Source organism: Lagenorhynchus albirostris, chromosome 8 (assembly GCF_949774975.1).
Source record: "Lagenorhynchus albirostris chromosome 8, mLagAlb1.1, whole genome shotgun sequence".
NCBI classification, from domain to species: Eukaryota; Metazoa; Chordata; class Mammalia; order Artiodactyla; family Delphinidae; genus Lagenorhynchus; species Lagenorhynchus albirostris.
The window spans coordinates 95780289-95796780 of record NC_083102.1 but is presented as its reverse complement, the minus strand read 5'-3'; the positions used below and the strand labels follow the sequence as shown (position 1 = coordinate 95796780).

The 16492-nt window shown below is 44.6% G+C and overlaps 1 protein-coding gene across 1 annotated transcript in view; it reads right to left on the bottom strand.

Moving 5' to 3' along the window:
• The window catches only part of HECW1 (HECT, C2 and WW domain containing E3 ubiquitin protein ligase 1), a 253789-nt gene that overhangs the window by 113595 nt on the left and 123702 nt on the right, over nucleotides 1-16492 (bottom strand). The window contains exons 6-8 of the mRNA XM_060156217.1: nucleotides 7682-7824; nucleotides 4348-4448; nucleotides 1451-2719 (exon numbers count right to left, since the gene is read on the bottom strand). Coding sequence (XP_060012200.1) covers nucleotides 1451-2719; nucleotides 4348-4448; nucleotides 7682-7824 — 1513 coding nt within the window. The remainder of the gene's footprint in view (nucleotides 1-1450; nucleotides 2720-4347; nucleotides 4449-7681; nucleotides 7825-16492) is intronic.

The window sequence follows — 16492 nt, the reverse complement described above, 5'->3', positions numbered from 1 at the left end:
GCAGCTCCGAGTTGTGCCGCTGTAGGGGTGTATCCCCCAAACTCCTTGTAATATACTTATTTGCAATTCTATTGTAATTATTGAGTTTCTTCCACACAGATCTACTGCTGAACCATCTTCCTGTGCCCAGCACAAAGCATCTGGCTCAGAACGAAGAAGGGACTCAAAACCACCTTGTTAAAGAAAGGAATTGTCCACGCCATTCTCACACTCACGGGTGCCTTTCCATATTGTATGTCACTATGGTTTTCCTCCCTGTGTCTCTTTATTACCAATTTCCTTGGGCTTCTCCTTATCCTATGTGCCACTTTCCCTCACGCCTTCTTTCTCTAAAATGTAGAATTGGGCATTGTTAAGTACTTAAAATTATTTCTTTTTAGCTCGCGTTAGTTCCTGTAAAAATCTGTAGGTGCCAGGCATTTGTTTAGGTGCTGAGAATTCAAACATAAAGATGCTATAACTCTGGCCCTTGATGAGCTAGCTAGCTGTCTAGAGACAAGACCAACGCATTTTGTTTGGAGGCTAATTTAAACAAATGAGAACAGCAAAATAGCAGAATCTGTATCTTTCTCTTTTAAAACAACTGAATTATTTCCTATTATTATGTGACTTTTAAACGATTTCCCTTGATGTCACTGTCACTTGATTGGAAGGTGGTTCCCAATTCTGGATAAGGAAATGCAAATTAAATTTATATATCATTCCACAGGCATGACTAAGAAGGAAGGTCTTTGGTTAAGACACAGAATACATTTTGAAACTAAAGGGGGCACCTACTGGATTAGGATCTTACTTGAGACAAAGCGATTTAACATTCATGTTATTCTTCCCTTCCATTAGCCAAAATAGCCCCCGGACCCCCAAAACAACACAAAACAAAACCAACAACAATAACAGAATCGAGGAGACAGAAGTCATGACACATACATGTAGGCTATACGTATCCATTTGCACACAGGTTAGCTAAACTCTAAAACAGGTAATCTCAATGTTCTTCCAGTTATATTAACTCACTGCTAATCTTCAATAAGTTTTGGGGATCAGCAGATGCTGACACATTATCCACCTAATGTTGATGATCATTTCCTGCTTATATCATTTGATACTAACCTCGATGCTCTGGTTGTTGTCAAGACTAGAGGGTAACACGTACCCTATAACCAGTGATTAGTTAAAACCGAGAAGCACACATACAAGTATACGCTCACATCCAACTAGCTGTAATTCTTGGTGTGTATCTGGGCAGTGGCGGGGTGTCAGCTACCCACAGTCTGGAATACTGACATACACATATACACACGCACACATGTACGTACAGGACAGGCACGCACAGCTGCTGCAGAAACCTCATTTGGGACTGACCCTCTCCCTCTTGTTTTGAAACCATGTTGGCGAGACCTGCGTCCCCCTGGTGGTCCTATTTTCTCTCTGATTGGGTGTGAGGTCTAACCTTCTCTCCGACTGCTCGGCCCTGCCACGGGGGACTCCAGACCTTCCACGGTTCTGGCCACGCTCCCGGTGGCGGCAGCCGACTCGTCTTGCCACCCCGCGCCTTTCGCCGACTCCGGCTCCAGCTCCGGGCTCTGCACCGAGTCGGGCACCGACTCGAAGGCGCTGTTCTCCTCCTCCTCGTCGTCATCCTGGGAGGAGAAGACGGTGCTCTCGGAGATCTTGGCGCTGTCCACGGAGGAGAAGCGGGTGTGGCTGGCGAACCTGCTGCCGTTGTAGCAGGAGGGGCTGTAGCAGGAGCTGCTGTAGCACGAGCTGCTGTAGCACGACGTGCTGTAGCACGAGGGGCTGCAGCAGGATGCGTCGCAGCCCTCGCAGCTGTGGTCCCCGCCCTGCCGCGGGCTGGAGTCGCTCTCGCTCCCCGTGCTGGGGAGCGTGTCGCCACCTGGGACAGAGCCGTTGGCCAAGCCCGAGTGGCCCGGGGGCGCTGTGCCTGGAGTGGCCCCCTCGGGGGCCTCTCCATCCTCTTCCGGGGGAGGCGGCTCGGCGGCGACCGTGTCCACCTCGCTGAGCGCCTCCTTCTCCGAGGCATCCTTGAGGGTGGCCTCCTCCTCCGCGCCATCGTCGTCTGCGCTGCCGCCCTGCGCGGAGGGCAGGCTGTGCAGCAGCGTGTGGAGGCGGATGTAGTGGGTCCGAGGCGTCTCGGGCTCCCCGCAGGCGGACGCGATCACCGTCTCCAGCTCGGACACAGGCAGGGAGCACGGCCTGCTTTTCCTCTTCACCGAAGCCCGCAGCTGCAGCCTGTCCTCCTCCTGCCCGCCAGCCCGGCTCTCTGTCGCCGCCTCCTGGGCCACTGGCTCCCCGGGGCTGCCCGGGGCTCGACCGTCCTCCAGCAGCCCGGGCAGGGCCACCTCCCCGCCCAGGTCCAGCCGCTCGGCCAGTTCTTCCGCGCTCAGGGCGGGCTCCGTGTCCTCTGGCCAGGGGGCCAGAAGCTCCCCAGCCGCCTCAGGTCTCACACAGACCGTGCCATCATCTCCTGCCTCCGTGGTACCTGCGGCGGCCTCAACCGGATTGGCAAGCTCCAGGCTCTCGTTCCCTGCAGGGCCCACCGCGCTGCCCTGGCTCAGCCGCTCTGGCCCTGAGGTCCCCGAGGGCTCTGGTGCATTAGTGCAAGGGGGCTCCCCACGGCTGCTTGCCACCAGGTTATTCATGGGGCTGTCCTGAATTTCTGCAGACTCAGGTTCGGTACTCAGGGAAATCTCCTCATCATCTGCAGACAAGAAGAAAATGTCACTGTAGTGTTAGCCTGCTCCGGGGGACTGAGCCATCCTAGGGATTTCTGCCTTAGGATATTGGATGTAGGGGTTGATGAGGGCTTCCCATTGGCCAAAGCTCTGCTAAAAATACTGCAAGAATGAGTTCTCCTTATGTTAAGGACTACTTGCAGTCATGATATATTTGAGAATTCTGTTTCAAGGAACTTCATGTTTTGGTTAAAATGCCCAAAGCCTAGCATTACCCCAGTTCTAGGCACATAAATGTTTGCTACATGTTAGACCTCAGAGATGGGGGGGCACGGTTTATAGTTCCTTGCTGGCTCCAGGCAGGACTAATTATATTGGTTCAGAGTGTTTACTATGGCTGGGTCCCCCAGGGTGGCAGAACGGGGTTCTTAGGTGACCAGAGAGAAGGAAAGGTCAATGATGGGAGCAACCACAGTCATTCAGTGGCTCAGACTGGAAGGTTTCCAACATATGGAGGTACTGCAGTGGAAGATAAACCAGGTCTCCATACCAAGCACCCATTCAAGGAGTAGCAAGCATGGTTTACCTCTACCTTCCCCCAGTTGCTCTATTGCATCCCTGCCAGATAGGAATTCCCATTTCAAGCCCTAGTGCTATTCACTCATCGAAGAAAAGCAATCTCTCTGGTGCACTGTAAAGCTGTCCTTACTGAAGGAAGAGTCAGTTTTATTCTCAGAATGTAGAAAATGCTGGATTTGAAAGGACGAAACAGTCAAGTGTTTTCTTACAATCTGCTTTGTATATTGGGCATAGAAAAGTGCAACTTTTGTTTGATGAGCGGGCAGTGATAAACTTCAGACCCTGAATTCTCAGAAGCTATATTAGCTTTAATGGCAACCTATAAATGTGACCCAGGAGGACCAGACAATTCTCAGTGTGATCTACACTTACGAGGGGGCTTGTAGGAGAAAAGCAAGAGGGGAATTAAGAGGCATCTCATCATTCTTATTTGGAGATATGTTTTGGCCTGAAAAACTGAACATGGGATGATTCTCAAGTTTTCTGTCCAACTTATAGTTTCCATTTTTCCTGCGATATTGTAAAAATCCACTGGGTAATCACAGTTCAACACTATGACGTGTATCACATTCATTCACTCACTCATGCATGTAATGATTCAATACCTGTTGAGCAAGTCCTATGTGGATGCTGGGAGTAAAATGATAAATTAGACATGGCTCCATACCCACGTTGGCCTCTTTTCAATTCCCACTCGAGTGCCTAACCCTCTACCTTTGGATCACCGAATGAAGAGGAGCCTCTCAATCCAGGGGACAACAGAGACTTCCCTGGTGGTCCACTGGTTAGGACTCTGTGCTTCCACTGCAGGGGGCCCGGGTTTGATCCCTGGTCGGGGAACTAAGATCCCACGAGCCATGTGATGTGGCCAAAAAATAAAAAACATAAAAAGGGGGACAGCAACCTGGCTTCCAGAACAGATCACTGGCTTCTAGGCCTCACATGGAGAAGATGGATAGAGAACCATAAAACCTAGGACATGTCTGGAGAGAACAATGGTTATTGTATTTTGGGGAAAGGAACCACGCTATGACACTCGGCTAGGACAACACATGAAAGTACATGCTGAAAATACCTGGGTGGATGGAGGAAGTGATCTCAAATCGGAATTGCAGCTGTCCACTCACATGATCTGTTGGAAGCCTGCGGCCAAGTGTATAGCTGACCACCCTGTCCCTAGAAGGAAACAAACACCGTCACAGATCTGGTCAATACCTGTCCTCCTAAAGACCACGCAGTGTGCTTTCTGTGTCAGTGGGCGAAGGAGCCCAGCCCAGGGAGGCCCTGCTATTAGGAGGTGGTGATCTGCTCGGGTACATATGAGATGGTCCTAAGGGAACGATGGGAAAGTACATCTGCTCAACAGCGATGAAAACCTTCAAGAAAATCCTTATCGAATACTCCTAAGCAGGGATCAGGAAACTACAGCCCACGGGCCAAATCTGGCCCATCACTTGTTTCCATAAGGCCATGAGCTTTTTACATTTTTGAATAGTTGGAAAAAAAGCAAAGGAAGAGTAGTATTTTGTGACATGTGAAAATGATACGAAATTCAAATTTCAGTTTCCATAAATAAAAGTTTTATTAGAATGCAACCTTGCTTATTATTAAGTTTACTTCTTGTCTGGGCTGACTTCATGCTACGATGGCAGAGCTGAATAGCTGGGACAGAAACCATATGGCTTATACAGCCTGAAACATTTACTATCTGGCTCCTTATAGAAAGTTTGCCAACCTGTGTTCTAGAGAAAAAAAAAGAAAAGATATGGATATCCTTTGCTGCTTTGCCTGTGCGGGGTGATATTTTCCAAATATGCCCTCAATAACGGACAGTGCCAGTAGCAGATACGTGTCGTGCGATATCTATCTATCATCTATATCTAACATCTATGGAAGGATGCTGTCCTGGTTACCGGGGACCCTGTGGAGCGGTTCAGAAAGGGACCTGCTGCGGAACGGAGCAGAGCAAGACTTGTGGGCTGGGTCCACTGGCCCATGACCTCTGATTACACCAACTCCAGGGTCCCCCAGAGAGACTCTGAAACTCCACCCTGGACTCTGGTACCATTCCCTCTTCCGACTCAAGGCAATTTTTAATTACTAGGAAGACAATTATCCAGGGAGAAATCAACCTGAAACTTTGCTATTATAGTTTCATCAACAATGCAGCTTCAGCAGAGCACATGGTCCCCTACCTTCGCCTAAACAGGAAGAGTGATTACCTTGGGATATTCAGAAATGAACAAATCCACTCTATCCAATAATAACAAAGACATATTCCCAAACCAGTTGTTACTTAGATAATTCTGTATTCAGTCCATTTATTCATTTGTGACATTCAAATAAAAAGATAAGTCACTGGCTGGTAGTGTTTTAATGTTTCTTCCTGGAAAGCACCAGCATTATGAAACAACATATATCCCAGTGATCCACTGACTTCGTATTTCTATTTGGGAAGCCCTGGTTTCATGCTTGGAGTTTCTAGGAAGCCCACTGAATAAAGCATTATATGCAGGGAAAATAGAATGAGCTACAATATTGACATGGGCCTTGGTCAATATTATGAGGTAGGTCTACTAGGACCATAAGAGATCCTGAACCCCAAACCTCGCCGGAATCAGAGGAGGCCTAAAGACCATCAGACAGTGAGACAAAAATTAAATCGATCACGCTTTGCATTTGTTTTCCACGTGTTTCTTTCCTTTGCTTTCCACTCACTTTATCAACAAATATTTTTTGAGCCTCTCCCAAGTCAAAAGTGCTTCCGGTGATACACAGCAGGTAGTGCATACCGCTGCCTTTAGATAGCTTACATCCAGCTGGGGGCATGAGGCAGGACCACTACCTAAAGGGCTCAAGGCAGTGGTGCTATTTCCAATGTGAGGCTGAGGCAGGCATGGGTAGAGGACTTGAGGGAGGCAGACAGCCAGGCAGAGAGCTGCGGGCTGCGATGTTACAGGCCAAGGGATTGAGGGAGATTTCTGAGCTTTATTTTAGAATTTTTTTTTTTTTTTTTGGCCGCACAGCATGGCATGGGGGGGGTCTTAGTTCCCCAATCAGGGATGGAACCCACGCCCTCTACAATGGAAGCGCGGAGTCCTAACCACTGGACTGCCCAGGAAGTCCCATGAGCTGCCTTTATTTTATTTTATTTTATTTTATTTTTTTACGGTACGCGGGCCTCTCACTGTTGTGGTCTCTCCCGTTGCGGAGCACAGGCTCCAGACGCGCAGGCTCAGCGGCCATGGCTCGCGGACCCAGCCGCTCCGCGGCATGTGGGATCTTCCCGGACCGGGGCACGAACCCACATCCCCTGCATCGGCAGGCGGACTCTCAACCACTGCGCCACCAGGGAAGCCCTGCCTTTATTTTAAAAGGCATACAGTTTGCTATTTTAAAAATGAACAGTTTGGAATCATTTAGTCTCTATGTGCCACAGACAGCTTTATGTTCTTTAGGTATATTTTTGCTTGTTTGTTTGAGTGGAAAATGCAAACACCTTGTTCGACACACGACTGTAGCTTCGTAAATGTCAACTCCCTTTGGCTTGAGAATTAACACGTGTCTATGTGCACACGGCTGCACACACGCTATCAGGTTCTGATTACATGTCCTTATGATAACTGTGAGTGATTCCAAAGTCCTTCTGAAAATCCAAAGAGCTTTAAATTAAGACCCTTGGAAATTCTGCATAATTTTCCTCATTCCTTTGATATCATTCTAAGTATTGCACTGAGGCATATCTATGACCAGAGAGTTAGTGTTTTCAAACATAGTTGCCATTACCTATGGAAATACATATTATGTGCAAGGATTTTATCTGGTCAGAGTTTAATGAGAACCTGAATGGACACGAATGTAGAAGATACAAAACACAGAAACATATTCTCATATACAACTGAACTATGCAAGCAACATAATTGTGGTTGCACCATAAGGATTCACGCTTTTAAAATTTCATACATATTATCTAGCATTTTCTATAAATACTAGTGTTTTCTAAGGCACTCTGGTCTAGTAACCCAGCATTTCATCTTGTTATGGAAATGTCACAAATGGTTAAATCCTACACACAAGACAGGCATATGAATGAAATGTTATCCTTTGTAGTAAAACAAATTTTAATTTCTATCTGTACAGAAAAAATGCTGCATTAAGGGCTTCTTTCACTATAGTGTCTTAGGAATTTTTACTCGCTTGCATAAGTAACCAGTGGTACGCAAACTAGGGGAAAGAGAAGGGTCTGTTTAATTAAATGTTGTAGCTCAACAACATAATTAATGGGAGAAGCCAAGGAAATACAGCACCACCTTTTCAGTTCAAGTCTCTATGAGACTGTATTGTTGCCTCCCTTGGGCCTGGCCTGCTGGCTGTTGCCTAGTGATACTGAGCTCTTGGTCAAGGTTTACCCTATGGCATGTCTTTCCAGGAGTCTCTGAACGGGCATCGACAGCTTTCCCAAGAAGCGCTTGATGATGGGGCGGCTCTTGGCAAACTTGTCCTTCACCTCAATTTCCAGCACATCAGTGGGCAAGGACACAAAGCTGAATTGCTGCAATGAAAAAACATGTGGCATCAATTAATTGCAAGGTGAGAGAGCTGGTCAGTCCCCAGTCCATCTGCTTTGAATGATGTCATTGTCAAACACCCCAGCAGCAATATCTCTATCTATCTATCTATCTATCTATCTCAACCTATCTCTATCTATCTATCTCAAGGTTTTAGAAATGCTGCGAACCCTGTTTATTCAATAAATGAATAATGGTCACAATGAGATGTCTTCTCAGTGCTTAAAAATAAGGTCCTTTTCTTTTTTTTTTTTTGGCCACTTGGCCTGCAGGATCTTAGTTCCCTGACCAGGGATCGAACCCGTGCCCCCTGCAGTGGAAGTGCGGAGTTCTAACCACTGGATTGCCAGGGAATTCCCTAAAAATAAGGTTATTCTTGGAGATTCAAATAATAAAATCAACTCACTTTAAAGGGAAAGAATGCTACCCAGGCCTCACCATACTTGACTGAAGGTATCAACCTACTTAAAGAAAGAACAAGCAAAACTCACCTATAATTAAGGAAATGCACTTCAAATCAACAATGCAATATCTTTTTTTTCATGATTATAATGGCAGAGATTTTCAAAAGTTTGATCATACACCGCCTTCTGGAAAGTGGGAAGGGACAAGAACTCTCACACTGTATTGATGGAAATGCAAATTGATTGGACCCTTGGGACGGGAATTGGTTAATATTTTTTGGTATTTAAACTACAAATTGCCTTCAACCCAGAATTCTACTTCTAGGAATTTCCCCTCTGGATTAACTTGTACAAGTGTGCAAAATACATATTTTTTATAAGGATGTTCAATAGAGCATTATGAACAATTACAAAAGGCTGGAAAGATTTAAAATACACCTACCAACAGGAAACCGGCTAAATGAAGGATGGTAAATTTTTGAAACAGAGAACTCTGCTGCCATTCAAAAGAAATAGGTAAATAAATATGTTCTGACATGAAATGATACCTGACAAATTAAGAGAAAAAAGGCAAGATGTAGAAAAATGTGAAGAGTGGGATTCCGTTTGTATTTTGAGTTGCAGAGAAAATGCCTGGAGGGTACAACCCAAACTGAACTTGAGGATGTGGGCTCATGGTGGGGTTGGTGGGGAGAGAAAGCAGATCTTTTTCCTTCTGTTGTAAACTGTTCATTTTTTAAATAGCATACTGTAGGGCTTTTAAAATAAAGGCGACGACAATTAAAGGCAGACTGTTATCATCAGAAGTTGGCTTGGCTATCAGTAAGTGTAGAAAAGGAGAGAGAGGAAAATATTTTCATTGCCCAGCTCAGACTCTCTGGGAGGGGGGAGTTGATTAAAAGTTATAGTACCCTTAATTGAGGGTTGTGAAACAGCTAAAATATATAACTACTTTCTTTTATTCTGATGAATTCCTAACAGCATTCTTTTCACCTTAGTTGATTTCTAATTTCAGAGGTTAAATATGTCAGGCATACCAATGTTAATATCCCCTCCATACCAGTCAGTATGGGCTGGGGTATGCTGCAGTCACCACCCAATTCCACATCTCAGTGACTTATGGTAGCAAAGTTTTTTCCTTGCTCACACTGTCATTGTGGGCCGGCAGAGGGCTCTGCTCATTAGTCACTCAGGGAGCCAGACTGATGGAGCAGACACACCCTCTAACACTGCCAGCCACGGTGACAGCAGGAAAGAGAACTCTGGAGGGTTTTCCTCCTGCAAATAAGTATTCACTTTCAAACCCAAGTCTTCGTCACAACTGGACACATACCCCAGCCACCCCTGCCACCCCTAGGGAAGGAGGCCTGTGAGCATCCAGGCTCCCTAACTATCTCGGGTCCCAAACTTCCATTTCTTCTGCCTAGGAATTCCATTCTGAAGTGTACTATAATGGATCTCCTAACCTAAAAGCTCAACCATAGGCTAGGCACATTGTAGTATACGTATATGACAGAATAGTTTATCGTTTTCTAAATTACAATAATTTATATTATGATTGTACCTAAATATGCAATTACAATTATAACACATTAAATGACAATAAGATAGAAAATGCTTATTTTCCAATGCTAAGTGACAAGAGCAAGGAACAGGTAGCTCATGATCACAATAATGTGAATGAAATGAATAGAAAAAAGACTGGAAAGAATTACAACAAATTTCAACAGCAATTGCTTTACCAAGTAAGATTATGTCCCCCACCCATTTCTTTCTGTGATGAACATGTATTATTTTTATAATGAAAAACGTAACCACCTTTAATAGAACAAGAGTATTTCTGGCACTAGCAGCCTGCATGGGACACGAAAGTCAGCTTACTAAGACGTTCTCTGAAACTTGGTGGTAAATCCTGAGCTCTTTTCCTCCCTCCACAAAGACTTCCTTCTCAGCCTCTCTTCACAAATCCACCCCTTCATGGCTGGCATCAACCCCTCCCCACCAGGCCCTTACTTCCATGCCATGGTTACTGGAGTCCATGTAAACTTCCAGCTAGGTCAGGTTCTTCTTTTTTTAAAAAAAGTTTTATTGGAGTATAGTTGACTTACAATGTTGTGTTAGTTTCAGATGTACAGCAAAGTGAATCAGTTTTTATATATATATATATATATATATATATATATATATATATATATATATATCCATTCTCTTTCAGATTCTTTTCCCATATAGGTTACTACAGAACTTGAGTAGAGTTCCCTGTGCTATACAGGTCAGGTTCTTTTAAGAACCAGTGAGCAGCTCGAAAAATATAAAAGTCTGCCTATTCCTGAGCAAGCTATTTGCACCCGTGGGTCTGAGGCCAGGGTGATGAATTTTGTCTGGCTGCTGACCTCGCTCTTACTTTGAGCCCCTGAAGAACTTGCAGAGTGAGGTGGACTTGGCTTTTTTTCCTAGATCTGCACATCTAAGTTCTTGACTTTCTCATGCATGACCTCACTGAACCTCAGCATCTTCAACTGTAGACTAGGAAAAGAAGGTTCATGTTGTGTAAGATTAAACTGCATCTTCTCCTCTCCATTCCTGGTCTATCCAGATTCTACCTGCCCCATCCTCTAATATTTCCTTCTCCTTTTGACTCTTTAATTATTGGACTTCTTTCAAATCTACGACCTTATTTCAGCTGGTCCTTAACAACCAGTAAGTCTATAAAAGTGATTGTAGCATCCGTAAACCAGGTCCAAATGCCTAGTGCACAGACAAAAGCTACAGTTCTCCTACTACTAATGCCCACTCTGTCTTTCCATCCAGAGAAATGGCCTGGTTAATGGTCAAAAGAAAAATCTGTGAACTATATCTGCGCAGGATTAAAAAAAAAAGATGCATTATTGATCCAAGCCCCCGCTCTTTGTGGAATTCTGTCACCTTGCATCCTAGTTCATCTGTGAAAGAAACCAATGTGGCAAATGAAAAAGCCAATCCTGGATCCTTAGGGATGGGAAGTCTGGCCATTTCCCACATCATCCTCCTTGAGGATGCTTGAGAGCATCTAAGGGTAACTGTACTCCATGCTTGGACCAATCAATCAATAAATGTCTCCTTATCTCTGCGTAAGTCATGAAACTATCCTAGATAAAGGAACTCCTGGTGTCTTGAGGGTCAGAGAGTAAAGTTCCATAAGTCACCTTTCCATCAGAACATTAAATTCGGAATTCTCTTTCTTGGCTGCACTTGAGGAACCAACTGTCGGACCTCTTATGATTGGCAACAATGGCAGGAAGAAAGCTGTATGAAGCCCAATGCTGGGGCATGAGCTGGAATGACACATACAGTATTCTTACAGCATCAATCCTCCTTTTGGTTTTGTTTCAGCACAGGTTGTGGGACTCTTACTTTTGCTTTGGGCCATTGGTACTTAGCCCTGGCTCCCGTTAGAATCATCTGGGGAGCTTTAACAAAAATACCCATTACTGAATCCCATCCTTGACTAATTAAATTAGATTCCCTTGGGGGTAGAGCTGGGTACTGGTAGTGTTTCTAGCTTCCCAGATTACCGTGCAACCAGAGTGGAGAATCACAGTTCCCACAGTAATAATCCATTTTAACATAGAATAATCTCATTGTTATAAAAATATTTCTTAGATCAAATCTAAATCTTCCTCTGTGGCCTGAATATTTAGTCCAGTGATTCATAACATATTCTTCAAATCCCAGCTTAGTAGTACTATTAAATTTATTAATATTTATTTTTAATAATAATATTTAATAATATTTAGTTTTTTGGTCTTGGCATTCTTATTAATAGCAGTAGACGGTAGTGGGCCTCTATCCAATAGATGCCAGTAATACCCTTCTAGTTGTGACAACCAAAAATGACTCCAATCATTGCTCAATGTCTCCTGGATTCAAAACTGCCCTTGTTGAGAACCACCGATGTAGGCCTACCTTCTTCAGTTTTCCAGAGAGATGTTAGACTAGCGTTGCAATATATGGGGGTATCTATTTATTTTGGTTTGCATTGTTACTCAATAGGCCACTTACAGAAATAAGATGCTTTATTTATTTATTATATTCTATCTTGCTTCAGAAAAGACACAGAGTAGAACTTCTATAAACAGAATTTCTGTAAACTGAACTTACTGAAATAAAAACAAAGTAGAGAACCAAAAGAAATATTAAATTAGAAATTATGTTAAATTATGGCAGCAGTTCCATAATGGGCAAATGAGGCAGAGATCAGGAGAATGTTGGTCATAAAGCAGCCAATGGCTCAGAAGAAGGGAGGGGTTACTTATTCACTCAAAAACACCTCCTGAGCACTGACTCTGAGCTGGGTGCTGGTGACATGGCCACGTCCCTACGAGCTTGCAGTCTTATGCTGCAGGTAGACAATGACAAAACAGAAAGTTCCATGGTAAGAGTCCCCAGAGGCTCAGCCTGATGGACAGGTACAGAGAAGGGGTGGCGATGGTGGTGGGGAGAAGGCTAATGAACAGGTAGAGACAACTTCCCAGAGGAGGTGATGCCTTAACTAAGTCATAACAGTTAAGTAGGCATCAGCTGGATGAAGAAGGTGTGGGAGGAACATTCCAGGGAGAGAGGACACTATTGGCAAAAGGCTGAAGTTCACAGAGTGCACGGGTCCCTGTGGGAAATGTGGGTGCCTCACTGTGTCTGGATCATAGAAGGGGTCAACTTATGAGAGGAAACTGGATAGATAAGCAGGATCCAGCTCACAAACAGCTTCCTGGACAGAGCCTAGACTTATCCCAAAGGCATCTGGGAACAATGGAACTGAATTATGCAAATGACACACTCAGATGTGCATTTCAGAGACGTCACTGTAGTAGTGCTGAGGAGGTGTCCATAGATGGCCAGGCCAGGAGGCAGACAGACCAGCTGAAACAATGGAGAAGTGAGGAGGAAGCCTGGCAGGGAAGGAGGAAAGGGGTGGCAGATTTGTGGACTGGCTAAATGTCAGTGAGAGCCATGGCATGTGGGAGAGGAAGAGACCTCAAGTTCCCAAGGCTGGATTTGCAAGATTGAGGGCATGTGGGAGGATTAATAGCTAGAAGAGAGGGGATGAGTGATTGAATGTCCCAAAGCAATGAAGGTACAGAGTGATGGAAATAGGGGTTGGTTATGGAAGGATATTAGGTTGTAAAGAGACAGCTGGGGAGCTTGTGATGTTTTCACATGATCGAAGGTGTAAGCATTGGAATGGATGGCTGGTGATAAATGGAAGTAAAGGTCAATGGGATCGAGGACGTTAAGGAAATTAGGTCATTCATGTGGACTCTGTGATCATCCAGAAGAATGGCTGGTCTTGGGTAGAAAGGGAAGATGGTGCCACAGGTAGAAAGGACGAGTTGTAGCCGAGTAACTAATGGGACCCATTAGTGCCTTGATGTAGCCAAAACAATAAGGACATCAGTGTGAGAGGGGACACTATAATCAAACATGAAGAAATAGTTGTGGTAAGTTTCAGAGAAATGTTCAACATGATTTGGAAAGTATTTTCACTCAGGCATTTAGGGGCAGGTATGATAAAAGATGATCCCAGTCTGAGAGAGCAGAAGTGCAGTTGATTCACTTATGTCCACTCATAAACTTATGGAAGTCGGGAAAGGTTGAGAAGGGAAAAGTGGTAGGGATGGTTGACTTGTTTTGGGTCATGTTACATTTGAAGAGGTAGGAGGATGTTGAGGAGTAAGACAGGAATACCAACTCGAAGCCAAGACTGGATGCCTGGTGATGTAGGGGAGGAGTGGTCCTAACTGTTGTGTGAAATAGGTCATGATATGCAGTTAGAGGGGCATCTAGTTTTGCCTCTCTTCTCTTGCAGACATAAGGGGAAAATAAAACACCAACTCCATTCACAAGAGGCTGCCTGGTGCGATTCAGCCAACACCATTATTCATTACTAATGAAAGTTAAATGGACTAGGCTTAGCGCTTCCTGTGCAAAGGTTCTCCAAGGAGAAGGAAAGCAGGAAGGAAGTAAATGGAGCATGCAAACTGCAGCTACTCTTCCTTAGAACCTTGCATGGTATGTGACTTTCAATTCAGGTGGCACTATTCATTGAGCTTAAAAATGACACTCAAAAACAGTGCTGCCTAAAGTCAAGGATAACAATAGAAAACAACTTCACTAGCAGAACAATCATTGAGTCAGGAGCAATGTTTTTCTCTCTCGCTAGCAATGTCACAGGGTTTTATATTAAGAGGTGATGCTCTTGGACTCTGGGCATAGGAGACCTACCCCTCCAAGCAGTGTGTAGCCTGACTCTACCCCAGGAAGGACATGCCAGAATCCTGTTGAGATGTGAGCCTTGTATCTGCAGAGAATCTAACTGCTTTGAATATTAAAGGCTGCTCTTACAAACCTGTGGTATATGGAAAGTTTACATTTCTTCTTATGCATAAGAACAAGGGAACTGGTCTTGACTGGGCCTCCACCATCTCCGTATCAGGCACTGAGAAAACTCAGCCACAGAAAAGAATATTATTAATTTTATTTGCAGGCACTGCTGTGGCAAAATTAGGCCAAGATTTAGGCTTGGCAGAGTGGGAAGCAAGGTCTGCAAGTGTGTGCTTGTAAATATGTAATGTTATATACTTATATACTAGATATAAAATACATCAGATACAAAAGTATGTATTATACTTACTACTTACATGTATTCTATCTATATCTGTATCTATATCCATATTCTTAACCACAGGCGTCCCTAACCCCCAGGCCACATAGCAATACCGGTCTGTGGCCTGTTAGGAACTGGGCTGCACAGTAGGAGGTGAGCGGCAGGTGAGTGAGTGAAGCTTCATCTGTATTTACAGCCGCTCCCCATCGCTCGCATTACTGCCTGAGCTCCGCCTTCTGCCAGCATTATGGCGAGTTGTATAATTATTATATATTACAATGTAATAATAATAGAAATAAAGTGCACAATAAGTGTAGTGCACTTGAATCATCCCAAAACCATGCCCCTCCCTCCCCGGTCCATGGAAAAATTGTGTTCCACGAAACCAATCCCTGGTGTCAAAAAGGTTGGGGACCACATCTACATGTCTAAGTCTTTTGCTTCTGAAGATGATTCACTTCAATGCCTATAAAAAAGGAACAGGATTAGGGCTTCCCTGGTGGCGCAGTGGTTGGGAGTCCGCCTGCCGATGCAGGGGACGCGGGTTCGTGCCCCGGTCCGGGAGGATCCCGCGTGCCGTGGAGCGGCTGGGCCCGTGGGCCGTGGCCGCTGGGCCTGCGCGTCCGGAGCCTGTGCTCCGCGGCGGGAGAGGCCACAGCAGTGAGAGGCCCGCGTACCGCAAAAAAAAAAAAACCAAAAAAAAAAAAAAAAAAACAAAAAAGGAATAGGATTAGATTACTAGATTGAAAACCAAGAAGACCAAAATTTGCTGTGTGATCATAAGCAACTTAATCAACCTTTCTATGTCTACTTTATAGCACCCCTAACAGAGAAGAAGCACCGTCTGCACAGGCTTTGTTGGTAAATTGTCATCTTCACTGTACAGTTCCTCAAATGCATACCTTGGTCATCCCTGCATGTTCTTTGTACCTTTAGGAGCCTATATCCAATCAGTCATTGAATCTAAACTCTCTAGAGTCTGTTCTCTCCTCCCCACTTCTGCTGCCACTGGCCAATGTCATTCCCTGCCCATGGAATAACCTCTTAACTGGTCTCCCAGTCTTCAGCTTCTCTCTTACAGTGGCCAGTAAAGTTATGTCTCTGAAACACAGATTTGGTCCTTTCGTTCTCTTGCAGAATAACTTTCCCTGATTTTTTTCTCACTCACGGGATGAAATCCAAATTTCCCAATGACGCGTTTGGTTCCTGCCAATCTTTCCACCTTCACTTATTATACTTCCCCGGCAACCTCATTTTCTTTCACACATTTTCACAGACTTACTATTTTCCTAGAAGGTGTTCTTTCCCAACTTCCTGGCCATGCCAAACTCCTACTCATCCTTTAAACACCCATTCAAATAAAATTTCTTCTGTGAAGCCTTTTCTGACTTTGGGAACCACCAACAGAGACAGCTGTTTTTTCTTCTGCTTCCATATCTCCTCTATAGTTTTTATCACGTTATTTATTTTCTTGTGGTTAATAAGGATGCACACAGAAATGTGTAATTTGAATATGGAAATGAACATTGACAAGAGAGGGAATCAGTGACTGGCTACTCCTGGAGGTATTTCCACCAGAAGTCACATATTGATGCTGCAAAAGTG